Consider the following 24,278-nt stretch of genomic DNA (forward strand, 5'->3'; position numbering starts at 1 on the left):
TCTTAAATCATATTTGTTTGTTTCTCCAGGCAAATAATACATTTCCTATTTTTTTCCTGCTGTATTCTCCTAGTCTCTAGTATTGAGGGGGGTATGTATATAAATACACTGACAACATCCATAGAACAGGAAAAGCTAAGGGTGGAAACCAAGAGTGAGAAAACTTATCACCATGTAAAACATCATCTGTTAACTTTTTTTGTGACTTTGTACTGCTGTTTACTTCATATTTTTCAAAAATAGTAGTATTAAAATTGATAATATTAGCTCATAATAAATAAATATCAATCTCTTACATTCAGTTAGGAGCTTATAGTTTACAGGTACTTCCAAAGTTGTTTCTTTGTTTTCCTTCCTAAAACCCTCCTGACAGAAGGAGGCCAGGTCTTACTTTTCATATTTCCTAAGTTGAGCATTTAAGTCAGAGTTGGCGACTCAGCCAAGGTTTCGCGGAAGGTGCTGGGGCCAGTAGGGGAGCCCAGGCCTCGTGCCTGCAGCCGGGTGCACCGGCCGGACCCCAGCCCCTGTCCCAGAGGTAGGGAAGGCAGACAGTGGCCTTCCCCGCCGTCCTGCTCCCCTCCCTGACCGAGGTTCCTGAGACAGAACACCAGGCGTGCGCTGCCCAGATGGACGTCGCCTTAGTTCCAGCAGCGCTGCCACCTGAATCTCAACCCTATCTGAGTAGCTAGACTAGGAAATCTAGAAAAATTGTGAAGGGTGCTATTAGCTTGCCCAAAGTTGGTGCAGGAAACTCTGTGTTTCGTCCCTGCACGTGGGTGTGGGGGGTTATGGATATAAGGGGCTGGATTTTTGGTAAGAGGTGTCAAAACCCAGTGTTTCCTAGACTACCACGTGCCACTCGCCTGGTGCAGCCGTCTTCTTAACTGCCCCGTCCCCTGCCCCGTTCTCTGTGGGGAAATGGAAATCAGGCATATAGCCTATCTACCTGCAGTTTAAAAATTGATAGAACGTCTAGCAAAAATATAAAGGAGAAATAAAGGAAAGTAGTTTATAGCAAGTAAACTGTATTTTGGTAGGTCTGTGCTTCGGTGTGTATGCGAGAAGACGTGATGTAGATTCTCCCACTTACGGGTAGAATCACTAAGAATACGAAGGCTGCGAATGTGCTCTGATCGTGTGTGTGGTCCCGGCAATTCAGAGCCCCCAGTGGCGTTGCAGCATGAACAGGACTTTTTTAAGTGGACATCATTAGTAAAATTCTGAACAAACAAAATACAAAAAAATCCCACAAAATTGCTCTGATTTATGTTGCAGGAAATTTGATGCATATTAAAACTGCATAAAATAATTGTGTTTAGATATAGACAGTGTTAGGATCTAGCCTCAGATGGTTATAAACTGACTTTTTTGCCGACATGCATGTGCAGCAGAAGTGCGTGGAAGTGGTGCAGGACAAAAGTCGTGGGATTCAGGACAGTTCTTTGTCATCCGGGGCTGTCCTGCACGTCGTCTGCCAGGTGCCAAGGATGCCCTCTGAATTACTATAGCAGTTGAAAACACTGAAGGCCACGGAAACCTAAGGGACCCCAAGAGAACAAGACTTCCCAGCATTCCACCCCAGAAGCTTGCAATGCTGTGACTTCATTGTCACGAGAGGAGAGGCTGGAGGGGTGGAGGGGTTCGGGGGTGGGGAGGATGTTTGCTCTGTGGCAGCCCCAAGGCTGGATACTTTCTCCCTTCATCTTGCCTTCATCGGCTGCCGGCACTGTCACTTTCTCGTTCCCGTGTTTGGAGTCTCTTGCACCCTCCCCATCCCTGTCCTTGTAGCCTGCTGGGAGGCCTTCCTCAGACTGGGTTCTGAAGGACTTGTGAAAAAGCCATTTGAAAGTGTCCAAGGGGCCACCCCGCGGCTGAGTGGCTAGGTTTGCGTTCTCCACTCTGGCGGTATTGGGATCCTAGGTGTGAACCTACACACTGCTCATCAAGCCATGCTGTGGTGGCATCCCACATAAGGAACCAGAATGACCTACAACTAGGATATACAATTATGTACTGGGGTGTTGGGGAGAAAAAAAACAAAAAGAGGAAGATTGGCAATGGATGTTAGCTCAGGGCCAATCTTCTTCACCGAAAAGTATACTTAAAAAAAAAAAAGTGTCCAGGACCTGATCCAAGATGGCGCCGTGAGTAGTCCTCTTTGTCTCTCCCCCTTCGAGTCTACAATTATTTGGACACTCATTGCTTAACAAAGGATATCCAGATAGCATCTCAGGACGTCTGAGACACCCACGCGACTATGCATCTGAAGGCGGACGGACTTCCCTCCGGGAGGAGGTGGAGATAGGTGAAAACTCTCTGACCCCGACTGAACAGCCTAGTACCTGCAAGCGGCTTTCTTCCAACGGACGCCCCCAGAAGATCAACACACACCTAGGGCAGGAGCGATCACACACCAGAGGAGCGATGGTGGAAACAGGTGACCAGAACCCTACCTAAAACCCCCGCAATTACTCCTAAACGCAGAGGGAAACTCTAGAGTTACACACCTGAGCCCGCAGGGAGAGTCTCGTGTCGCCATTGGCGGGGAGATCCTGCCTGGTGTCCACGGTGCCCGGAGGGTCCCAGAGAGAATCACAGAGGGTACGGTGGGCCCCCGGCTGCCACTGCCTGCACTGTGGGGCAAGGGATTGCTGGAGATCTCAGAGAGGACTGGGGCTGGGTGAAGCTCCAGAGGCCGGCTCCGCAGCCCAGAGGGGAAGCTCCAGAGTTCCGCCTGAGCAGCAGACAAAACTCTCTGTCTGCCATTAGCGGAGGGGCCACACCCTACATTCACAACTCCGGGAAGGTCCCAGAGACAATCCCAGAGGGCGCGGTGACCCCCAGCTGCCGTTGCCCGCCCCATGGGGCAAGAGATTGCCGGATATCTCGGAGAGGACTGGGGCTGGGTGGAGCTCCAGAGGCCAGCTCCGGGGCCCGGGGGGGAAGCTCCAGAGTTCCGCCCGGGCAGCAGACAAAACTCTCTGTCTGCCATTAGCGGAGGGGCTACTCCCAGCATCCACAACACCGGGAGGGTCCTGGAGAGGAGAATATCAGGCAGGGCAGCAGCTGACCAGCTACCACTGAAATCAGGATCTCTGGCTATCCCCCAGACAGGGCAAAGGGCTCCCCGAGTTCCTGGGGAACAGGACTGGGGCTGGGTGGAGTTCCAGCGACCAGGCTCCATAGCCTAGGGGGAAACCCTACAGGCTCACAGCAGCCTCAGCGAAAGCCTCTGCACAGCACTAGTAGAGAGCACCCATCTGGCAGCCACAAGGCTGCAAGACCCTGGGACAAAAGTAGCATAGCTAGGTGAGCTAACCACAGACTGTAGAAGATGCCACTAGCTCTGCTGCGACCCATAGTGGACAAGTGAGATTTTGTGGGTGCTGACAGTGATGGAGCAGCAAATATAAGTGATCCTACTCCTGGCCACTGGAAAAGCCCATAACACCATTGCAGACCCCAAGGAGGGAGCACGTCTAGGTGGGCTGCAACAGTAGGCACCAGCAGCCTGAAGCCCCCCGTGACGGCCCCCACGGCAGAAGAGGGAATCCAAAGGACCACTGTGACTACGAGGAGGGGCCCAGGCCCAGTTAGCAACTGCGGACAGGGTTCCTGGTTGGTGCAGTATAAACAGCTGCTCCCCCACCACACCAGCAGAAACAAGTGGAAGGAGCAACTAAACTCTGTCTCTATGCGGAGGCACAAATCTACAACATCAAGCAATATGAAAAAATACATTAAATCTCCAGAACAGAAGGAAAATAACATACACAGAAAACAATCCCAAAGAAAATGAAATATATAACCTAAATGACAATGACTTCAAAACAACCATCATTAAAATACTCAATGAGTTAAGAGAGAATTCAGTTAGACAGCTCAACAGTTCAGGAGCTATGTCACCAAAGAGTTTGATACGATAAAGAAGAACCAAACAGGAATACTGGAAATGAAGAACACAATAGAGGAGATTAAGAAAAATCTAGATGCACTGAACAGTAGAGCTGATAATATGGAGGAAAGAATTAGCAATTTGGAAGATGGGAATATAGAAATGCTGCAGGCAGAGGAGGAGAGAGAAGTAAGACTAAAAAGAAATGAAGAAACTCTCTGAGAATTATCAGACACAATTAGGAGATGCAACGTAAGGATTATAGGTATACCAGAGGGAGAAGAGAAGGAGAAAGGGGCAGAAAGCCTATTCAAAGAAATAATGGCTGAGAACTTCCCAAATCTGGTGAGGGAGATGGATCTTCAGGTGACAGAAGCCAATAGATCTCCAAACTTTATCAATGCAAGAAGACCAACCCCACGGCATATAGTAGTGAAGCTAGCAAAAGTCGACGACAAGGAGAAAATACTAAGGACAGCCAGGCAAAAGAAACTAACCTACAAAGGAACCCCCATCAGGCTATCAGCAGATTTCTCAGCAGAAACTTTACAGGCTAGAAGAGATGGAATGATATATTCAAAAATCTGAAGGACAAAAACCTACAGCCAAGAATTCTCTACCCAGTGAAAATATCCTTCAAATACGATGGAGAAATAAAAACTTTCCCAGATAAACAAAAATTAAGGGAGTTCATTGCCACAAAACCTCCTCTTCAGGAAATCCTCAGGAAAACCCTCATTCCTGAAAAATCCAAAAAAGGAAAGGGGCTACAAAACCAAGAGCAGAGGAGATAAGTAGAAGGACAACAACAGAGAGTAGCAGCTCTACATCAGAACAGATTAAACCATGGGACGAGAAACAAAGGCAACTGAAGAAAACCGGAAAACAAGACACAAAATGGTAGTGGTAGGCCCCCACGTCTCAATAATCACTCTAAATGTAAATGGATTGAAATCCCCAATCAAAAGACACAGAGTGGCAGGATGGATCAAAGAACAAGACCCAACAATATGCTGCCTCCAGGAAACACACCTCAGCCCCAAAGACAAACACAGACTCAGAGTGAAGGGATGGAGAACAATACTCCAAGCTAATAATGAATAAAAGAAAGCAGGTGTCGCTATACTAACAGCAGAAAAGGTAGACTTCAAAGCAAAACAGATAAAGAAAGACAAAGAGGGACAGTATATAATGATAAAAGGGACTCTCCACCAAGAAGACATAACACTTCTAAATACATACGCACCCAACACAGGAGCACCAAAATTTGTAAAGCAACTCTTAATAGAACTAAAAGAAGACATCAACAACAATACAATAATAGTAGGGGACCTCAACACACCATTAACACCAATGGACAGAACATCCAGACAGAAAATCAACAAGGGAATAATAGAATTAAATGAAAAATTAGATCAGATGGACTTAATAGATATATATAGAACACTTCATCCAAAAACAGCAGGTTACACATTCTTCTCAAGTGCACATGGAACATTCTCAAGGATTGACCATATTTTGGGAAACAAAGCAAACATCAATAAATACAAGAGAGTTGAAATAATATCAAGCATCTTTTCTGATCATAATGCTATGAAACTAGAAATCAACTACAAGAAAAAAGAAGAGAAAGGTGCAAAAATGTGGAGACTAAACAACACACTTCTGAACAAACAATGGATCATTGAAGAAATTAAAGAAGAAATCAAATATTGTCTGGAGACAAATGAAAATGAGAACATGACATACCAAATCATTTGGGATGCAGCAAAAGCAGTCCTAAGAGGGAAATTCATCGCAATACAGGCTCACCTCACTAAACAAGAAAAAGCTCACATAAGCAACCTCAAACGACACCTAACAGAATTAGAAAAAGAAGAACAAACAAAGCCCAGAGTCAGTAGAAGGAGGGAAATAATAAAAATAAGAGCAGAAGTAAACGATCTTGAAACAAAAAAGACAATAGAAAGGATCAATGAAACAAAGAGTTGGTTCTTCGAAAAAATTTAAAAAATCAACAAACCTTTAGCCAGACTCACCAAGAAAAGAAGAGAGAAATCTCAAATAAATAAAATTAGGAATGAGAGAGGAGAAATCACAACAGATACCAATGAAATACAAGGGATCATAAGAGAATACTATGAAAAACTATATGCCAACAAATTGAACAACCTGGAAGAAATGGACAACTTCCTAGACTCCTACAACCTCCCCAAACTGAATCAGGAAGAAATGGAGAATCTGAATAGGCCAATCACAAGTAAGGAAATAGAAACAGTAATCAAAAACCTCCCCAAAAATAAGAGTTCAGGACCAGACGGCTTCTCTGGAGAATTCTACCAAACGTTCAAAGAAGATTTAATACCTGTCCTTCTCAAACTATTCCAGAAAATTGAGGAAGATGGAGTACTCCCTAAAACATTCTATGAAGCCAACATCACTCTGATCCCCAAACCTGGCAAGGACAACACAAAGAAGGAGAACTACAGGCCGATATCACTGATGAACATAGATGCAAAAATCCTCAACAAAATTCTGGCAAACCGAATACAGCAATACATCAAAAAGATTATACACCATGATCAAGTGGGATTTATACCAGGGACACAGGGATGGTTCAACATCCTCAAGTCAATCAACGTGATACACTACATCAACAAAATGAAAAACAAAAACCACATGATCATCTCAATAGATGCAGAGAAAGCATTCGACAAGATCCAACACCCATTTGTGATAAAAACCCTCAGTAAAATGGGTATAGAAGGAAAGTACCTCAACGTAATAAAGGCCATATATGACAGACCCACAGCCAACATCATACTCAATGGACAAAAACTGAAAGCCATCCCTCTGAGGACAGGAACAAGACAAGGGTGCCCACTTTCACCACTCCTATTCAACATAGTACTGGAGGTGCTGGCCAGAGCAATTCGGTAGGAAAAAGAAATAAAAGGAATCCAAGTAGATAATGAAGAAGTAAAACTCTCGCTGTTTGCAGATGGCATGATCTTATATATAGAAAACCCCAAAGAATCCATAGAAGAACTATTAGAAATAATCAGCAACTACAGCAAAGTAGCAGGGTATAAAATGAACATACATAAATCAGTAGCATTTCTATGTACTAACAATGAACTAACAGAAAAAGAACTCAAGAACTCAATCCCATTCACAATCGCAAAGAAGAGAATAAAATACCTTGGGATAAACTTAACCAAGGAAGTGAAGGATCTATACAATGAAAACTACAAGACTTTCTTGAAAGAAATTGATGACGACATAAAGAGATGGAAAGACATTCCATGCACATGGATTGGAAGAATAAACATAGTTAAAATGTCCATACTACCTAAAGCAATCTACAGATTCAATGCTATCCCAATCAGAATCCCAAGAACATTCTTCACAGACATTGAACAAAGAATCCTAAAATTCATATGGGGCAACAAAAGACCGCGAATTGCTAAAGCAATCCTGAGCAAGAAAAACAAAGCCGGCGGAATCACAATCCCCGATTTCAAAACATACTACACAAAGCTACAGTGATCAAAACAGCATGGTACTGGTACAAAAACAGGTGCACAGATCAATGGAACAGAATTGAAAGCCCAGAGATAAAACCACACATCTATGGACAGCTAATCTTCGACAAAGGAGCAGAGGGCCTACAATGGAGAAAAGAAAGTCTCTTCAACAAATGGTGCTGGGAAAACTGGACAGCCACATGCAAAAGATTGAAAATTGACCATTCTTTTTCACCACACACCAAAATAACCTCAAAATGGATCAAAGACCTAAAGATTAGGCCTGAAACAATAAGTCTTCTAGAAGAGAATATAGGCAGTACACTCTTTGACATCAGTTTCAAAAGAATCTTTTCGGACAGTATAACTCCTCAGTTGAGGGAAACAATAGAAAGAATAAACAAATGGGACTTCATCAGACTAAAGAGCTTCTTCAAGGCAAGGGAAAACAGGATTGAAACAAAAAAACAGCCCACTAATTAGGAAAAAATATTTACAAGCCACTTATCTGACAAAGGGTTAATCTCCATGATATACAAAGAACTCACACTGCTTAACAACAAAAAAACAAACAACCCGATCAAAAAATGGGCAGAGGACATGAACAGACATTTCTCAAAAGAAGATATAAATATGTCCAATAGACACATGAAAAGATGTTCATCATCGCTAATCATCAGGGAAATGCAAATCAAAACTACGCTAAGATATCACCTTACACCTGTTAGATTGGCAAAAACATCCAAAACCAAGAACGACAAATGTTGGAGAGGTTGTGGAGAAAAAGGAACCCTCATACACTGTTGGTGGGAATGCAAACTGGTACAGCCACTATGGAAAACAGTATGGAGATTTCTCAAAAAATTAAAAATAGAAATACCCTATGACCCAGCCATCCCATTACTGGGTATCTATCCTAAGAACCTGAAATCAGAAATCCCAAGAGTCCGTTGCACCCCTATGTTCATCGCAGCATTATTTACAATAGCCAAGACGTGGAACCAACCTACATGCCCAGAAACTGATGATTGGATAAAGAAGATGTGGTATATATACACAATGGAATACTACTCAGCCGTAAAAAAAGACAAAATTGGCCCATTTGCAGCAACGTGGATGGACCTCGAGGGTATTATGTTAAGTGAAATAAGCCAGTCAGAGAAAGACGAACTCTATATGACTCCACTCATATGTGGAAGTTAATATATTGACAAGGAGATCTGATCGGTGGTTACCAGGGAAAAGGGGGGGTGAGGGGAGGGCACAAAGGGGGAAGTGGTGTACCCACAACATGCCTAACAAAAATGTACAACTGAAATCTCACAAGGTTGTAATCTATCATAACATTAATAAAAAAAAAAAAAAAACGTGTCCAAGAACTCTCATGGAAGTTTTCTTTTCTTTTATGTGGTAAATATACATAACATACAATTTACCCAAGAAAAGGTTTTTATATAAGCAGTTTGTGACTTTGCAAACACATGGCTAAATTATTTTGGTACATAAATAATGAAAATTTTCTCTCTCGATCAATTTGGAGGATATAATTTTGCTATAAACTATAGTATTTGAATAATTGGGTTTGTGAATTATTTCACAATTAATCTTGAATAGTGATGAAAATCAATGTGGAAGGAAATATTTACCTATTATTGTGTAATTTCAGGAGTCTGTTTTTGCTTTCTGTTCTCTATGAAGCAGCATTTTGGTGTTAGATGCACGTAGGTTCAAATTCTCCAGCTCTGCTGCAGGGTGGCTGTGTGGTCTAAAGCAGGTTAATCAGTGTCTCTGAGCCTTTCTGTAAAATGTCCTCATCAGTAACGTGGCGATGCTGATATTTAATAAAGCATTGTTCAAAAGTTAAGGTAGAACACTTGACACAGTTTTCTTCTAGTACTTCTTCCTGTGTGTCCATATTTTTCATGCAGTATGACCATGATGCTGATAAAACTTGTTTTCCTTTTTTACTTGACCTATTTCCATAGTGTAAACAATTTTTATAATTACTATCTTTAAAGTATTGAAGTATTAAAAAGTGTTATAGTAGACCTATGACATTCTGCCACTAAAATATATTGTGTGGTGCATGATGCCCTTTCTGTGGATAATATGAACCATAAACTTAACCTGCTTCTCTTAAGAAATAAAGTTTTTAAAAACCTCACTTCTTGAGGTAACTGTAAGCAAAACCAAGAAGAAACAGCAGAGCCGAGTTGAGAGTGGGGAGTGGGCCCTCAGGCTTCGCAGCTGAGGGATGCACTCCACACGCCAGCCTCAAAATGCAGCCTCAGTGTGCAGTGGCCCCCCCTTATCCGCGGGGCACGTGTTCCAAACCTCCAGGGGATGCCTGAAACCATGGATAGTACCGAACCCTATATGTACACACTGTGTTTTTTCCTATACATGCCTACCTATGGTAAAGTTTAATTTGTGAATTAGGCAGAGTAAGAGATGAGCAGCAATAACTTCTCTCTGGCATATCTGAATTGCCAGCATCACTACTCTTGTGCTTTGGGGCCATTTTTAAGTAAAGTAAGGGTGACTTGAACACAAGCACTGCAGATGCCACGATAGTTGATCTGATAACCAAGACGGCTACTAAGTGACTAACGGGTGGAGAGCCTATACAGCGTGGATCCGCTAGGCAAAGGGGTGAAGCACGTCTTGGGCGGATGGAGTGGGACCGAGCAAGATCTCATCACACCTTTCAGAGAGGTGCACAATTTAAAACTTAAGAATTGTTTCTTTCTGGAATTTTCCATTTAATATTTCACACCACAATTGACCGCAGGTAACTGAAACCATAGGAAATCCTCAGATAAGGGGGGTCTGCTGTATGGCTTTGCATGTCATGGATCTTTGGTTGCACAAAAATTGTCAGAACTACAAATATTAAATCTGAGAATATCAAGGATGTACCGTCCTTCAGCTAATAATGATTTCAGTGTATGTGAGCATTTTGTTTCCTAATTTTTTCGTAAGAGTGATGCTGCTGAATAGGTGCAGACGTGTTGTTTTTTTCCTTCTCTAGTAGTAGTTCTTTAGGATAAATCTATAAATGTAGAATTACTTTATTAAAGGACACAGACCTTTTATGGCACTTGATGTAATTGCCAAATTGTTTCCACAGATACTGTAGAGATTTACTTTGTCTCTAGTCATGTAGTCTCAGCTGTCTAAAACTCGGGAATTTTATTTAAAATGCTTTGGAAGGTCTAATTTAACAGGTGAAATAATAATTTTAATTTATATTTCTTTGGTTGCTAGTGAATTTAAACATTTAATTTTCATATATTTGTGGTATTTCCTCTTGAATTATTTATTCATTCATATTTTTCTCCTATTTAACTTAAGGGATCACTTAACAATTTAGGTTCTTTTAAGGGCTTTGGATAATTTAGATTTTTTATCTAATCATATTCTTCTTTTTTCTTTTAGCTCCGGTAATAAACCGATTCACGAGGCGTGCCTCAGGTAAGTCTGACTATATTATGAATTTTGCTTACTAATGGTGACATGTTTTAAATGATAGTCATATTGGACAAGACAGTATGAAGAGAATAATTGCTTTAGAGGAGTAGTTTATTTGTTAGTCATTTTCCCAGAAAATACAGCCATCTGATATGGTCAAGAACTTGGGAGTATCCTCTGAGTGGCTGAACTTAGAGTCACACTGTGTGCACTCAGGCTGGTGTACGTTTTTTAAACGGAGATGCTCACCCCAATTTGTTTATTCCTGCTCCTGATAAATTATTATCTGCATGGTTATTTGGTTTACCAGCCACAATTTAGAAGCCGTGTTTTCAAGATGAGTAAAGGACATCCTAGAAACAGTGATGGATGAAAGTTTTTAATAAGGTACAGGAAAACTCTTAAAATGCAGTTACAAGAGGGGGCTGGCCCCGTGGCCGAGTGGTTAAGTTTGCGCGCTCCGCTGCAGGCGGCCCAGTGTTTCGTTAGTTCGAATCCTGGGCGCGGACATGGCACTGCTCATCAGACCACGCTGAGGCAGCATCCCACATGCCACAACTAGAAGAACCCACAACGAAGAATACACAACTATGTACCGGGGGGCTTTGGGGAGAAAAAGGAAAAAATAAAATCTTTAAAAAAAAAAAAAAAAAAAAAAAAAATGCAGTTACAAGAACGTATCATCATGGGGCCATTTAGAATAGCAGCAAATTGGTTTACATTTATTAATGCCCCTGAGGCCATTGCTGTCTTAAAGCTAATGCATATTCACCGTGATAGACCCTAGACATTAGCAAGTGCTTCCATTGGATTCCTTATACTGTGTACCACCTACATTGGCAGCGATGTACAGGCCAGAAGTGAGGGCATTTCTGTCCAAAATGGTTTAAGTAAAATGAGTTTGGGCGTTGAAAAGGATACACTGTTATTTGGAAAATTCTCCCCTGTGGAATTCCTTCTTCTCTGAAGACAGAGGGCAAATGGAGTGTTACTATGTTTGGTGTGAAAAAATTACTCTTTCTTTTAAATATAACTAGAATTTTTTTGCTAAAAAGCACAAGAAAAACATTTCAAACAGATGATCTTTGACATTTATGTAATACAAATGAGTGATTTATTTCATAAAATTACCTTATTTCCATGTGCGCCAGCTTGTTGTTGAGTGTTTGAACTCTGAGTTTTATTTTTGATTTGTCAGCGGTTACTAGTGGAATGGCCTCTTACTATGTAGTGACCAGGTCGATGAGGAAAAAGACAGGGATTAGGAAAATGTGCTGTATTGGCATGGTATCTGCTTTACTCTCTTGAGCTTTTTGTAATCTCAAGGCATGTTTATTTTAGATGGTGAAAACAGAGAGTAGAGTGTGATGCCTTTTGTGTAATGAGGGATTATGTCCATGTCAGTAAGCCATCAGACTTTGTCCCAAAGTAGAGCGGTCAGGCGTGATCATCTTCTGGTGTCGTCTATAGTCTTTTATGAGCAGCGGTGGAAACAAGAGAGGAGCAATAAGACAGAATCAGTAGTGTGATGTCTCGTCTTCGTGATGCAGAGTTCTTTCCATAAAAACATAGTCAAGAGTCTTAGAATAAATGATCTCCTTTTCTGCCTGAACTATGTGACATGAGACGTTTATTTCTGGGCGAGTTCCTTTAGTATTGTTGTACAATATACTTATCATCAATTGACGGGTCAGCGGCTACCATATCTAGGTTAGTTTTGAAACACCGTTATTTTAGTCCCCCCGCCACCGCTAAATCTGTGTCCAGTGAATGTCAGCACACTTGGCTGGAAATGTAGACAAGATGGAACTCCATACACATTAAAGTCAAATGTGGCATTTATTCCTAGAACGACAGGCAATAGGAAATGTCAGTGGAAACAAGAGGAAACAGTTTGAAAGAAAAATAAGGGGTTGGCCCTGTGGTCGAGTGGTTAAGCTCTCTCGCTCCGCTGCAGGCAGCCCAGTGTTTCGTTGGTTCGAATCCTGGGCACAGACATGGCACTGCTCATCAAACCACTCTGAGGCAGCGTCCCACATGCCACAACTAGAAGGACCCACAACGAAGAATATACAACTATGTGCCGGGGGGCTTTGGGGAGAAAAAGGAAAAAAAATAAAATCTTTAAAAAAAAAAAGAAAGAAAGAAAAACAAATAAGGTGATACCAAGTTTAGGAGTTGTATTATATATATAGCAATAAGCCTTAAAAGAGTAAAAATTGTTACCCTAAATATATAACATGCTGGAAACCATTAGGGGTATATAATAAAACATAACATATATATATAATATAACATTCTGTAAACCATTATAAATTTTGACATTGATTATCAGAAGACAAAGAGAAGTAACTTATGGAGTACCCCTAATCAGGCACTGGGCTAAGCATTTTATTTAAATTTTCGGTTTCTCAGGCAAGGGAAATAAAATTATATTTATTACCTTAGATAAAAAGAATAGTGGTATATGAAAAACAAGAAATGGGACCTATTTGATCATCTACATGTCAATAACTTATTTTGACTTTATGGTTTTTTATGTAAGTTTGTCTAAAACTTTCCTGGCAAAGAAGAATGTAGAAACAGTCTGAAGATATCTTGAGGAGGAAATTCTACAGTTCTCTTTGTTAATTTAATGTAGTGGCTAAAAATAATTTAATTCAGTAGTGGAGGTACACATCAGTTTCTTTTTTTTTCTTTTTTTGAGGAAGATTAGCCCTGAGCTAACATCTACTGCCAATCCTTCTCTTTTTGCTGAGGAAGACTGGCCCTGAGCTAACAACCATGCCCATCTTCCTTTACTTTATATGTGGGACGCCTACCACAGCATGGCTTGCTAAGCAGTGCCATATCTGCACCTGGGATCCGAACCAGTGCACCCCCAGCCTCCAAAGTGGAACGTGCGCACTTAACTGCTGCGCCACCGGGCCGACCCCCACATCAGTTTCTTTTAAAGAAGCACTTCCTGAAAATAAAAAATAAATGTCTACTTAAGATATAGAAATTCATATATGATAATTAAAGACATTTCTTAGGATATCTTTTTACGATGGAGTTGTTTTCAGAAATAAACTGTAAAACTTTAACATAAGACCTGTAATTTAGGGGAAGAAAATTTCAACTGGAAATCTAGATGATATGAGTTTTTTTCTTATTTATCTTTTTTTAATAGTAGTTACAACACTAAATGCTGTATGTATATATTACAACAATAAATATACTCTATGTTGTGCTAAATATTTAGTCACTGTTGACTGAAAGAAAATAAAAAAATAATATGTTATAATACGTTTCTGATCTTCTGAGTTTCCTAAATCTTTGAGGTTTTGTCTTTTGATTTTCATGTCGCATCTATCAAAAATAAGCATTTCAACCTGAATAATTCAGACCAAACATTTCTCCCTTTTATGCCTTTTTCTTTTGTTATGGTTCCTGAGGATGAGAGGAATGTTTATATTAAGAAAGTGTTTGACAAATACATTATTTAGGATCATTTTTACACTTTCCTCATGTTTTCAGGGCCCGCCTACAAACCTGTCAGTTTTTATTTCTCTAAGTAAAAGAAATAAGTTTCACTCAGTATTTTCAAACAGAATTCTTAGAATCTTAAGAGGTTATAGAGGTTTCAGGGTTTCATAAGCTGGTTTTCCATGTGGTACAGGAATGAAAGGCATATAGTAGAGTATGATTAATGGAAATCCACGTAGATGGGTGTTGGAGAATAGGGCCTTGCCTTATGGGTTAAATGGGATAAGTTCTACAAAACATGATTGAAGCTGTCAGATGTCTTCTGAAATCTAGGTAAAATGTATCTTGGTATCTTCCTGACAGCACCCTGTAACCTTATTTTTATTATTTATTCATTTAGTGTTGTTTTTAATTGAGATATAATTCACATACAACACTGTGTATGTTTAAGATACACGATGTGTTGATTTGATACATTTATATATTGCAACATGATTACCCATAACCTTAGTTTTAAACAGCACCCCCATCATCCTATTTTTAAACAAAAGAAAAAGAAATACTGCTTTTGTTCTTTTTTAACCCATTTCTACTCTTAGTATATTACTCCTCATCAGTACGTCTTTTTAAATATGCAGAAGTGATACACATAATCTATTTTAGAATTTTGATGGAATTAGCATTGAAAGTCTGGGGTTTAATTTTTCTTAAGGTTATTATGGGCTTTCTGTTTTGGAAGATTATTCTTTTTGGTGGAAAATTGGAAATATACCATTTATTGTTGTAGTTATTAAAAATTAGTGGTAGGGGCCGGCCCCGTGGCTGAGTGGTTAAGTTCCCACCCTCTGCTTCAGCCGCCGGGGGTTTCGCTGGTTTGGATCCTGGGCGCGGACATGGCACTGCTCATCAGGCCACGCTGAGGTGGCGTCCCACATGCCACAACTAGAAGGACCCACAATTAAAAATATACAACTATCTACTGGGTGGATTTGGGGAGAAAAAGCAGGAAGAAAAAAAGAACTAGTGATAGTAGTCAATGTAGTAACTCAGTAAATCTTTGAAGAGTAAAACTTTGAGCAATCACCGATCCTGTTGGTTCCTTGTTCATCTAGTACATTATATGTGAAAGACCCTAGGGTGTGGAGTGTACAGACTTAAGTTCAAACCGCCTATTTATTGTGTGAATTTGCGTGTAAGTTATTTACCTTACTGAGTTTTACTTTCTTATTTTCGTTTTCTTTCAGTGTGGGGTCATAACAGCTAGTCACGCTTGTTGTGATGGTTAAGTGAGAGTTTTTATAGAGCAGAGTGTCTGGGCTCTCAAAGATGTTGGTGGTCAGCCCTCTTCTCCTGAACATAGTTTAAAACAGAACAATAAAACCCTCAGCTCTGTGCTGTAGCCCGCCATAAAAAACCTTAGAGAGTCATAACTATTTGATATTCATCTTTATATGTGGACATCTCTTTACTTTTTGTAAATTACAGTTTTTGAAAAGATTATAATGGTTTTCCTCTGTGGTTTTGTCTCTGAATTAAAACAAAAACAGGCATGTCCCATGAATCTTGAGACAATGCCTTGCAGCATGAGGTCATCCCTCTGAATTGTTTTTAACCTGAGATTTTATTTTGAAAAAAGTCAAACTAGTAGAAAAGTTTGAAGAATAGTTCAATGAACACCTTTACCTAGATGTCCCAATTGTTAGTATTTGCCACATTTGTATGCTCTTTTCCTTTCTTCCTGGTACACGCACATACATACACTTTTGTTTTTTGTCCTGAACGTTTTAGGAATCCTGGACACTTCATCTCTAAGAACAAGGACGTTCTACATAACGTAACGCTCTAGGAATTTAACCTTGATAACGAAGCTGTTAGCTAGTTTACATTCTAGAGTCCAGTATGCTCAGTTGTCTCGCTACGCCCCACTCCCTCTCTCTCTTTGTTTTTTTAATTCGAGCTCATTCAAGGATTTTGTATTGCGTTTACTTGTCATCATTCTGTTTTTCTTGCCTTTCATAAATTGACTTCCTGAAATTTTTGAAATCTGCTCTTTTAGAGTTCTGAAGGCTATCCCAGCAATGACGCAACCCCTGGATGGCCTGTCAGGAGTCCTTAGATTGCAGGGGCACGTCCACTGCCTGGTCACTGTGCCCCAGTGATGTCTGGGAGTCTCTGTACTGTTTTCATGGCCTGCTGTTGAGCATTGCTTGCCCTAATAGATAGTTGTTTTTTATAATAGAAGTGAAAATTAAACTCCAAATTATAAATTTGCGAATTTTCTTTTCTCATGTAGCTCATCAGCCACTCTTTAATTTTTAGCCATAACATGAGCCTTGAATTTTATAGTATAGTTTTAACAGAGCTAAAATTTTACAATTTTCTAGCATTTGGAATAACGTAGAGGTGAAATTAAGTCTTTAAATCTCACACACACACTGTCTCAAAGGACATGTTAAAAACTCAGTGAAATCACCCCAAACAGAAAATGATTAGTTCCCAAGAAAGTAGTGAAATAGCAGAAGTTCAGATCTTGTCTTGAATCCGATTCAGGGAACATATGCTTCCTTGATTCAGGGAACATATGCTTCCTTTTGTTTTGTTTTGAAAATATTTTGTAGCCTTGGTGTTCATTGTTTTTTACATTAAACTTATTTGATGAGAACTTTTAACCCCTGAATTATTTTTTTTCCTGAGGTCATTCTCATATTGTCAAATGAATTTGCTGGCGTGAATCTGTTTACGTTTATATTTTGTTTTTGAAATGAGCTTTGTTTTGGAAGCTGGCTTCAGGCTTGGTAATCTCCGACTAGATAATGCACACCAGGGGAATACTGCTTTAATTAATTGTTATAAACTGAGTCATTCAGCAAACATTTCCTGAGTCCCTACTGTGTGCCAGGGATGCAAGAAGAGTGAGATGTGGCCCTTAGCAAGTTCCTAGTCTGGCAGGGAAGCTGGCTGGGACTCGGCGTTGTACATACCGTCGTATCCACAAAGAGGAAGGGATAGAACTTAGGTTCTTCGAGAGCGTGGCTCAGAGAAAGGCTGCCATGTGAGCTGGTCTTTAAGGCTTGTAATGTGGCTTTCAACAGGAGAGTAGGGGGAGTATTGTGCTTGATCACTAACAGCTAGCTATTTTTATCATAAAGTCTCTTTTCTTAGTCTGCTGCTCTGCACTTGGCCCCCGCCGTCGAGCAGCTGTGGCGTGGAGGAAGCGGATGCCATGGCCACGGCCAGCAGGGGCATATGGCCCGGAGTTGTTTCTGCCTGTTCTGCCTCACCGTTGCCCCAGAGTGTGCCTTTCTCCTACCAGGGGAGCAGTATATAGGCTCTGCATTCAGAGAGACCTTGGTCGGAGTGCCAGCTCTGCTCCTCACATAGCCACTTATTAAAAGTATGTGTGGATGTGCCTTAGTCACTTTTCTAAAACTCCGTTTCTCTAGGTATAAAATGGGGATAAAACCTGTCTCACAAGATTATTGTATTGGTTAATCCATGAAAAACAGTCGAGGGCACAGTCTTCCGGTCCGCTGAACTTCCTGCCTGTACCTATGGCCCCATTTAGGGACAACTCTACCACCTTGTACAGCCAGAAGTAGTTACAGAAAACTGACCATCGTCCATATCCCCGAAAGGTTTCGGGGCCAAATGTGTTGGGGTGGGGTGGTGGTGGGGTTTATGATGAGGATCAAGCCTGCCCCTGCCCAGGGAGAAGCCCAAGGCGTCCAGGAAACATAGGATGTCCTGACTTAATCCGATCTGATTCTTATCTGAAGTTATAGGACCACCCAATAACCAGACCCCACCTGCACTGAGACCATTTTAACGATTTTTTTCCGATGATCTTTCCTTTGTCTTGTAAAGAAATAACTCCCATACCTACGCCTTATAAATTTAGCTCTAACCCTCAACACATTGCAGCTCTTCACTGCCGGTGGGTCCTGTCCCCATGCTGTTCTCCGAATAAAGGAGCACTGCTACCAGACCGAAAGTCCGAGAAATCTTTCTTTTGACTCTCGGCGAGCCCGCATCACTTCGAGTCTCATCAACTTTGAACTTCAGGGTCCACTACGTGCTGATTGAATGGCCTCGAGCAGGTTGCTTAACCTTCTGAGCCTCAATTTCATCATCTGAAAATGAGGCTAATGCTAGTACTTACCTAATGGAATGGTGGTGAGTATTAAGTAGGTAACATGTGGGCAGTCCCTAATGTGGAACCTTGTACAGAGTAACTGTGGCTCTCAATATTTTAGAGCAGGGTTTCTCAACCTTGGCACTGTCGACACTTTGGGACAGATAAATTCTTTTCTTTAAGAGACCGTTCTGAGCATTGTAGGATGGTTAGCAGTATCTTCGCCTCTACTCACTCAATGCTAAGAGCACTCCACACCCTCTCCCCCTGAGGCATGACAATCAAAAATGTCTACTGGTATTGCCAGATGTCCCCTGGGGAGCAAAATTGCCCCCGGTTGAGAATCACTGCTTTAGAGTCAAGAGGGCAGGTTTTTGTATGCCTCTCAGGAAAGAGTGGTAGATGATTTTCTGTCTATCTATAGGGCAGAATCCACACACATGATTTTGCTATGAGTAATGACATTTTTCTTATTTAAATAAAAAACCAACCTTCTTTCCAAAAAAAAAAGAGAAACACTTGACATAGTATTCTCTCTATTTTGGTTTCACAGTCTCAGCCTGTTGTCCAGGTGTGTCTCCTGGACAGGCAGGGGCTTCCAGGAGCCTGGACTGGATGTAGAGATGGGTCAGAAGTAGCTGGTGGACTGCAAAGCTTGACATGGAGAATTCACTAGAAAGATGACACCCAGGGTGAGGCTGAAACCGAGAGTCAGACAGTCCAACCGAGGCACCAGGGTGAAACGAGAGTGCAAGCACTGGGCAAGGGGAGTGAGAGAGATGGTGGAGGGTGGACCTAGAGAGGTTCTCAGAGATGCCAAAGTACAGGCTCTGGGGCTCTTTGTCCAGGCTTCTCCCAAGAGAACCAAGTGAACAGAGCGAGTGCTGCTGCCATCTCATCCCCAGCCTTGTCGCTCTCCTCCTTCATATTCCAGCGGTACTAATTTACTGACATTTCTTACGCATTCTTTGTGCTTACATGCCTTAGCATGCTGTGAGACAGAGAGCCCAGTGGAATCTATGAGAAGTGTTGAGTCTCTGGTTCTTTCTTGTTAGGCCCAAGAATGAGAATTTGATTATCTCTTTAACGTAATTGCATTTTCTCCAGAGCTCTCTTTGAGCCCTCCAGGGAAGGGAAAAAGGAAGGCAGTAGTAAAAATGTGACCAACAGTTCAGGGCCGGGCGGGGTGTCTCCTGCTCCTGCAGTGTCCTCAGACTCTGTGCGTCAGCAGATGCTGAGGGACTTGGAAGATGGCCTGGGCAGCCTGTGTGGCCCACTGACCCACTCCTGTGTCCTGGTTGCTGTACGGACGTGAGCAGATAGGATGGATGTTTGAACTTACCACGACCATTCTCTAGTGATCAGAGTTTAGGTTGCTACTCCACAAACTCTGTGAAGGACCGGCCCCCCACCCCCATCCATTGCAGACCAGTACCTTTGTAAAATATCATAAGATTGTCATGGCAAGATGGAAATTTATCAAATTGCTGTAATGGTTCCTAAACACGCCCACTCTGTACTTAGCCTCATTGTGGACCGCTGTGGTTTGAGGGACGTGACATTACTATGGTCTGTATGAGGTATGAAAGTTCTCATAAAAAGCTTTTATGTGAGAAAATTACCCAATTATCTAAAAGAACTGACTGTTAAAAACAAAACCAAAAACCATATTTGGTTTTGCTACTTTGGCGTTTTGTAAGAACAGACTCTAGGGTAGGACGGTGGTATATGGCAGCCCCAGGTCCGTGATCCTCATATTGTTACTCCATCGCCTGGCGTGTACCTGTTCCTGTGTGGGGCGCTCCGCAGGCTTCGCTTGTCTGGCCTTGCTGCAGCTCACCCCCCAACCGTGTTCCCTGCCCCTCAGCATTGATCCTCCCTTTCTGGGTGCCATCTGTGTATAGAGCATGTACTCTTGCTGCTGGTACTCCTGCACATCCTTCGATGCTGTGTGTGGTTGTTCGCGTGTCTTTTTCCTTCTACTAAACTGAGCATCATAATTAACGAACTGAGAGAAAAGGGCGTTTCTGGATGAAGTCGAAGAAAAAATAGAATGTGAAGTATGGAAGTGAGCGTACTAGAAGGATGAGAGGATTTGGCCGGATGTGTACAATGGGGTTTAAGATTCCTGAAGTAAGGCCCGGCTCGTATGTAGTTACGGGCTGAGACTGCTCAAGTGGATGTTGGATGAAGTTTTACTGGAGTCAAGGAAGTGAAAAAAATTTGAGGATGGGCTTGGACATTCATTGAACTCTTCTGTGATGATGGCCAAACTGGAGTGGAAGGAAAACTGACAAGAGCAGCCTGAATGCCATGAATCTCAGGCGAGCACTGGCGTTTGCGTGGGAGCACCAGGTAGTGGTCCGGATGCCAGTGTGGGGAGCCGTGAGAGCCCCTCACTGTCTTTTGGATCGCACTGTGTGCAGGCAGTGGGACCTTCTGAGAGAAGTGGTGTTCTTGGAGAAGAACCAGGTTTCAGCTAAGGCGGAGAGATGTCAGAAATGTTTTCTAAAAGCACTTGAGAGTGTTGGGAAAGTGTTGTAAAGGAGGGTAGTAGTGGATGGGAGGCATCCACAGGTCAGCAATTCAAATGAGCGAATATTTATTGAGCAGTTGCCGTGGCCAGGCTCTGGGCTAGCCACTGGTGCAGCAGCAGTAAACGCCCCTGCCCTCCGCATACTCACAATGGAATGGGGACACTTCAAGGAGTGTGGAGATGACCCTGGGGAAAAGGCGGTTGTCCGGAGGGTTTTGTATCTTGTGGATGACCAAGGATGACGGCACAGTTGGGTCACGGGTCTTTAGGTGCTGGTTTGTTCACTCTGAATGCTTGGTTAAGTAAACTTTCCTTTCCATGAGGTTCCCAGTGAGAGCACTTGAACCTTCTGATATTTACCGCAGTTCTGGAAGGCAGTATGGAGTCGAAGCGAAGGGCTTGGATTTGAGGCCATTCTTTCATTTAATTTTCAAATATTCAGTGAAGGCCTACAGTGTGTTTGGCGCTGGCCTGGGCCTGAGACAGACAGATGTGGTTTAGGATCTTAGTTGCATCGTTCTTTAGCTGTATGACCTTGGGTAACCTAAACTATCTTCGGTAAAACTGGGTTATTGTAATTCATGGAGAGAATGCAGGCAAAGCTTTTTTTTTTTTTAATAGCACAGTACCTGAGACATAGCGAGTGCTAAATAAACTGTTATATATCACTAGGCTCAATTTCTCGAATTTTAAGCTAATAAAAATGCCATAATATTAGTATCTCTGTTATTTTCGCTTGTAACTTACCCCACTTAATTTTAATTGACCAAATTACATAATGCAGCTCCCCCACCCCACCCTGCCCCGAGCTTAATCAGATTGAACCAGCTGCTGCTTGGAGCTGATTACTGGAGAATGTTCCTGTCGCTGGGTTCTGAGTTTCTGAGAGCCCAGCAGTGTCTTTTAAACTAGCTAATCATTTGATCGTGTTTTCTGGTATTTTAAAAATTAATGGTACAACTAAAAACCAAATTTTGTATCCCAATCTTCTCTTTTTTTTACCACTAACAAGCAGGGGTCGCCTCCACCAGCATTACCGCCTTTTTTTCCTGTGGTCTTGAGTTACTAAAACCAGAGAACATTGATTTTTTTGTTGTTCTTTTACATAAGACAATATAATCACACTGCTAAAAAATTAAAATATAGATTAATGGTGTATTGTTTGCAGAATGGTAGAGAAGAGGCGCCTTTCCTTTGATATTGTTAGACCTATTTCAAGGAATCATGAGTGTTAATATCTTTATCGACCTCCATCAAAAAAGGTGGAACTGACCCTCTCCTTGGATATTTAAAAAAAGAATTGCAAATTATAGCTCCCATGTAAAAACAGATGTAGACAGTTTCATATGCTCATTGCATAACATAGAGTAATAGGGTACCAGATGCAAAGTGTTCCAGAAAATGTGCACGGCTCTTATGCTGTGAGGTCATTTTCAGAGCTGTGTTTCAGCAGGTTGCTGAGTGGTGATCTGCAGTAGAAACTGAAAACTTAAACTTCCCTTATCGACTCTTGTGGCTTTCTAAAAATAAACTGCTACTTTCAAGTTACCTTTTCATATGGTATTTTCACTTTATTCTGATTCCGTGGCCCTATTAGAATGTTGCTTTGCTTCAGCGCATTTATAGGAAGGAGACAATTTAATCGAAGTACATTTCTTAGGTTTGAGAGCTGTTCTTGAAATTAGAATAATGAAAAGACTGGTAATCCAGAATCATATTTTATTGATTAAAAAATAAATATTCATGTTGTATCACATAGGCAATTAAATTAGAAGTTAAAAGAAATTCAAATTTTTCCTTAGTTAAATTATCCTTTTAGAAGGAATTCTTGACGCTCAACTCTATAGGTTGATGGGACCGACGAACAGGGTTGGAGAGTTGTAGCTACAGGAGAGTCACATGGTATGTGGTATCCTGGGGAGAGATTCTGAGGCAGAGACCGTAATGTATTTCCAAGGCAGCCTGCATGTCCTGTTAAAAGATAAACTGAGGCATAATAAACATTTTAAGAGTTTAAGCAAAAATATGTTCCAGTCGGGCAGCATCTAATCTAGCGAATAGAAAGGAGCTCCAAGGACCTGCCCTAAATGAAGGACTTTTATAGGCAGAGGGAGCAGGAACAAGGAAATTATACTAGGCAAAAAGACAAGTTGGTTATTGCAAGGTTCCTTTCCTCTAGGGAATGGCGGGGGTCCATCACACAGATTACCTAACTAAGGCTGATCACGCGAATCCCGCTTGACTGGTTTAAGATTCCATTTCTGGGAGAGCCAAAACTGTAAGTGAGACTCGGTTTGGGGCTTAGCAGAAATGACTTCGTTTTGGGCCTGTTGGCTTGTTTTTAACAGTCCCAAGTGTTTTTCATGAACTTCTAATTCCCAAAGCTTTTTTTCCCTTGCTTTTATCTAAGAATAAATTCCTCTAACAAGGGATGTAGCTCAAAAGTTTGAATAAGGATCAGTTATTCTGGTTATCAGCCTTAGTGGTCTAATTTGTGAAAGTAGATGATGGTGATAATACTAAGATGTACACAGAGCCAGGTACCGTTTATCAACTTTACTTTCCCTGTGATAACCCATGAGAATCACTGCTACCATCTTATCCTCTCCATTTTACAGGTGTGCAAACTGAGGCACAAAGAGTTGAACATGCCTAAGGTCATGTTCTTTATATTTTTTTAGTATTATTAAATTTATTCTTTAAAGTGGACCCAAACTAGTTTTTAACTGGTTTATTAAATGGGAGTTATGGGCTAGTAGATATAAAAATCTTGGATACTTCATACCCAAATCATGCAGTTCTTTGTGAGGATTCTGCAGGAAATAAATCAAACAACTTCTAGCTGTTTTTCCAGGTTATAATTTTCATCCTGAATTCTGAAATCATGTTAAATATTTTATACACTAAATTCTAACAAAGTAGAGAAAAAGCAAAGGTTTAGAGTAATTTCTAGTACCAGGATTGTTTTTCTACATGTACTCTTATAGATGAAGCATTTATTGTTTAATAACACCAACGGTATTCTTTATATTTTAATTAATTCATCGTTTGAATTTTCTATGCCCCAAATTACAAAATAGTTTACATTATTATGCTTTTAGCCATCAGTTTAAGTGATTCAGATTGGGTTTTTTTTTCTTCTTTAAGTATCAGAAAAGGTTTATTAGAAAATTCTCGCCCTGAGCTGATGTAGCATATGATACGGTTCTTCCGTTCATTAAACACCGACTGGAGGAAACACGCTTGTTT

General features: G+C 41.3%; 1 protein-coding gene across 1 annotated transcript in view; it reads left to right on the forward strand.

The window, feature by feature from the left end:
- Window positions 1-24,278, forward strand: part of PRKAR2B (protein kinase cAMP-dependent type II regulatory subunit beta) — a 109,007-nt gene that overhangs the window by 19,131 nt on the left and 65,598 nt on the right. The window contains exon 2 of the mRNA XM_023638892.2: window positions 10,861-10,896. Coding sequence (XP_023494660.1) covers window positions 10,861-10,896 — 36 coding nt within the window. The remainder of the gene's footprint in view (window positions 1-10,860; window positions 10,897-24,278) is intronic.

Source organism: Equus caballus, chromosome 4 (assembly GCF_041296265.1).
Source record: "Equus caballus isolate H_3958 breed thoroughbred chromosome 4, TB-T2T, whole genome shotgun sequence".
In the NCBI taxonomy this organism is placed as follows: Eukaryota; Metazoa; Chordata; class Mammalia; order Perissodactyla; family Equidae; genus Equus; species Equus caballus.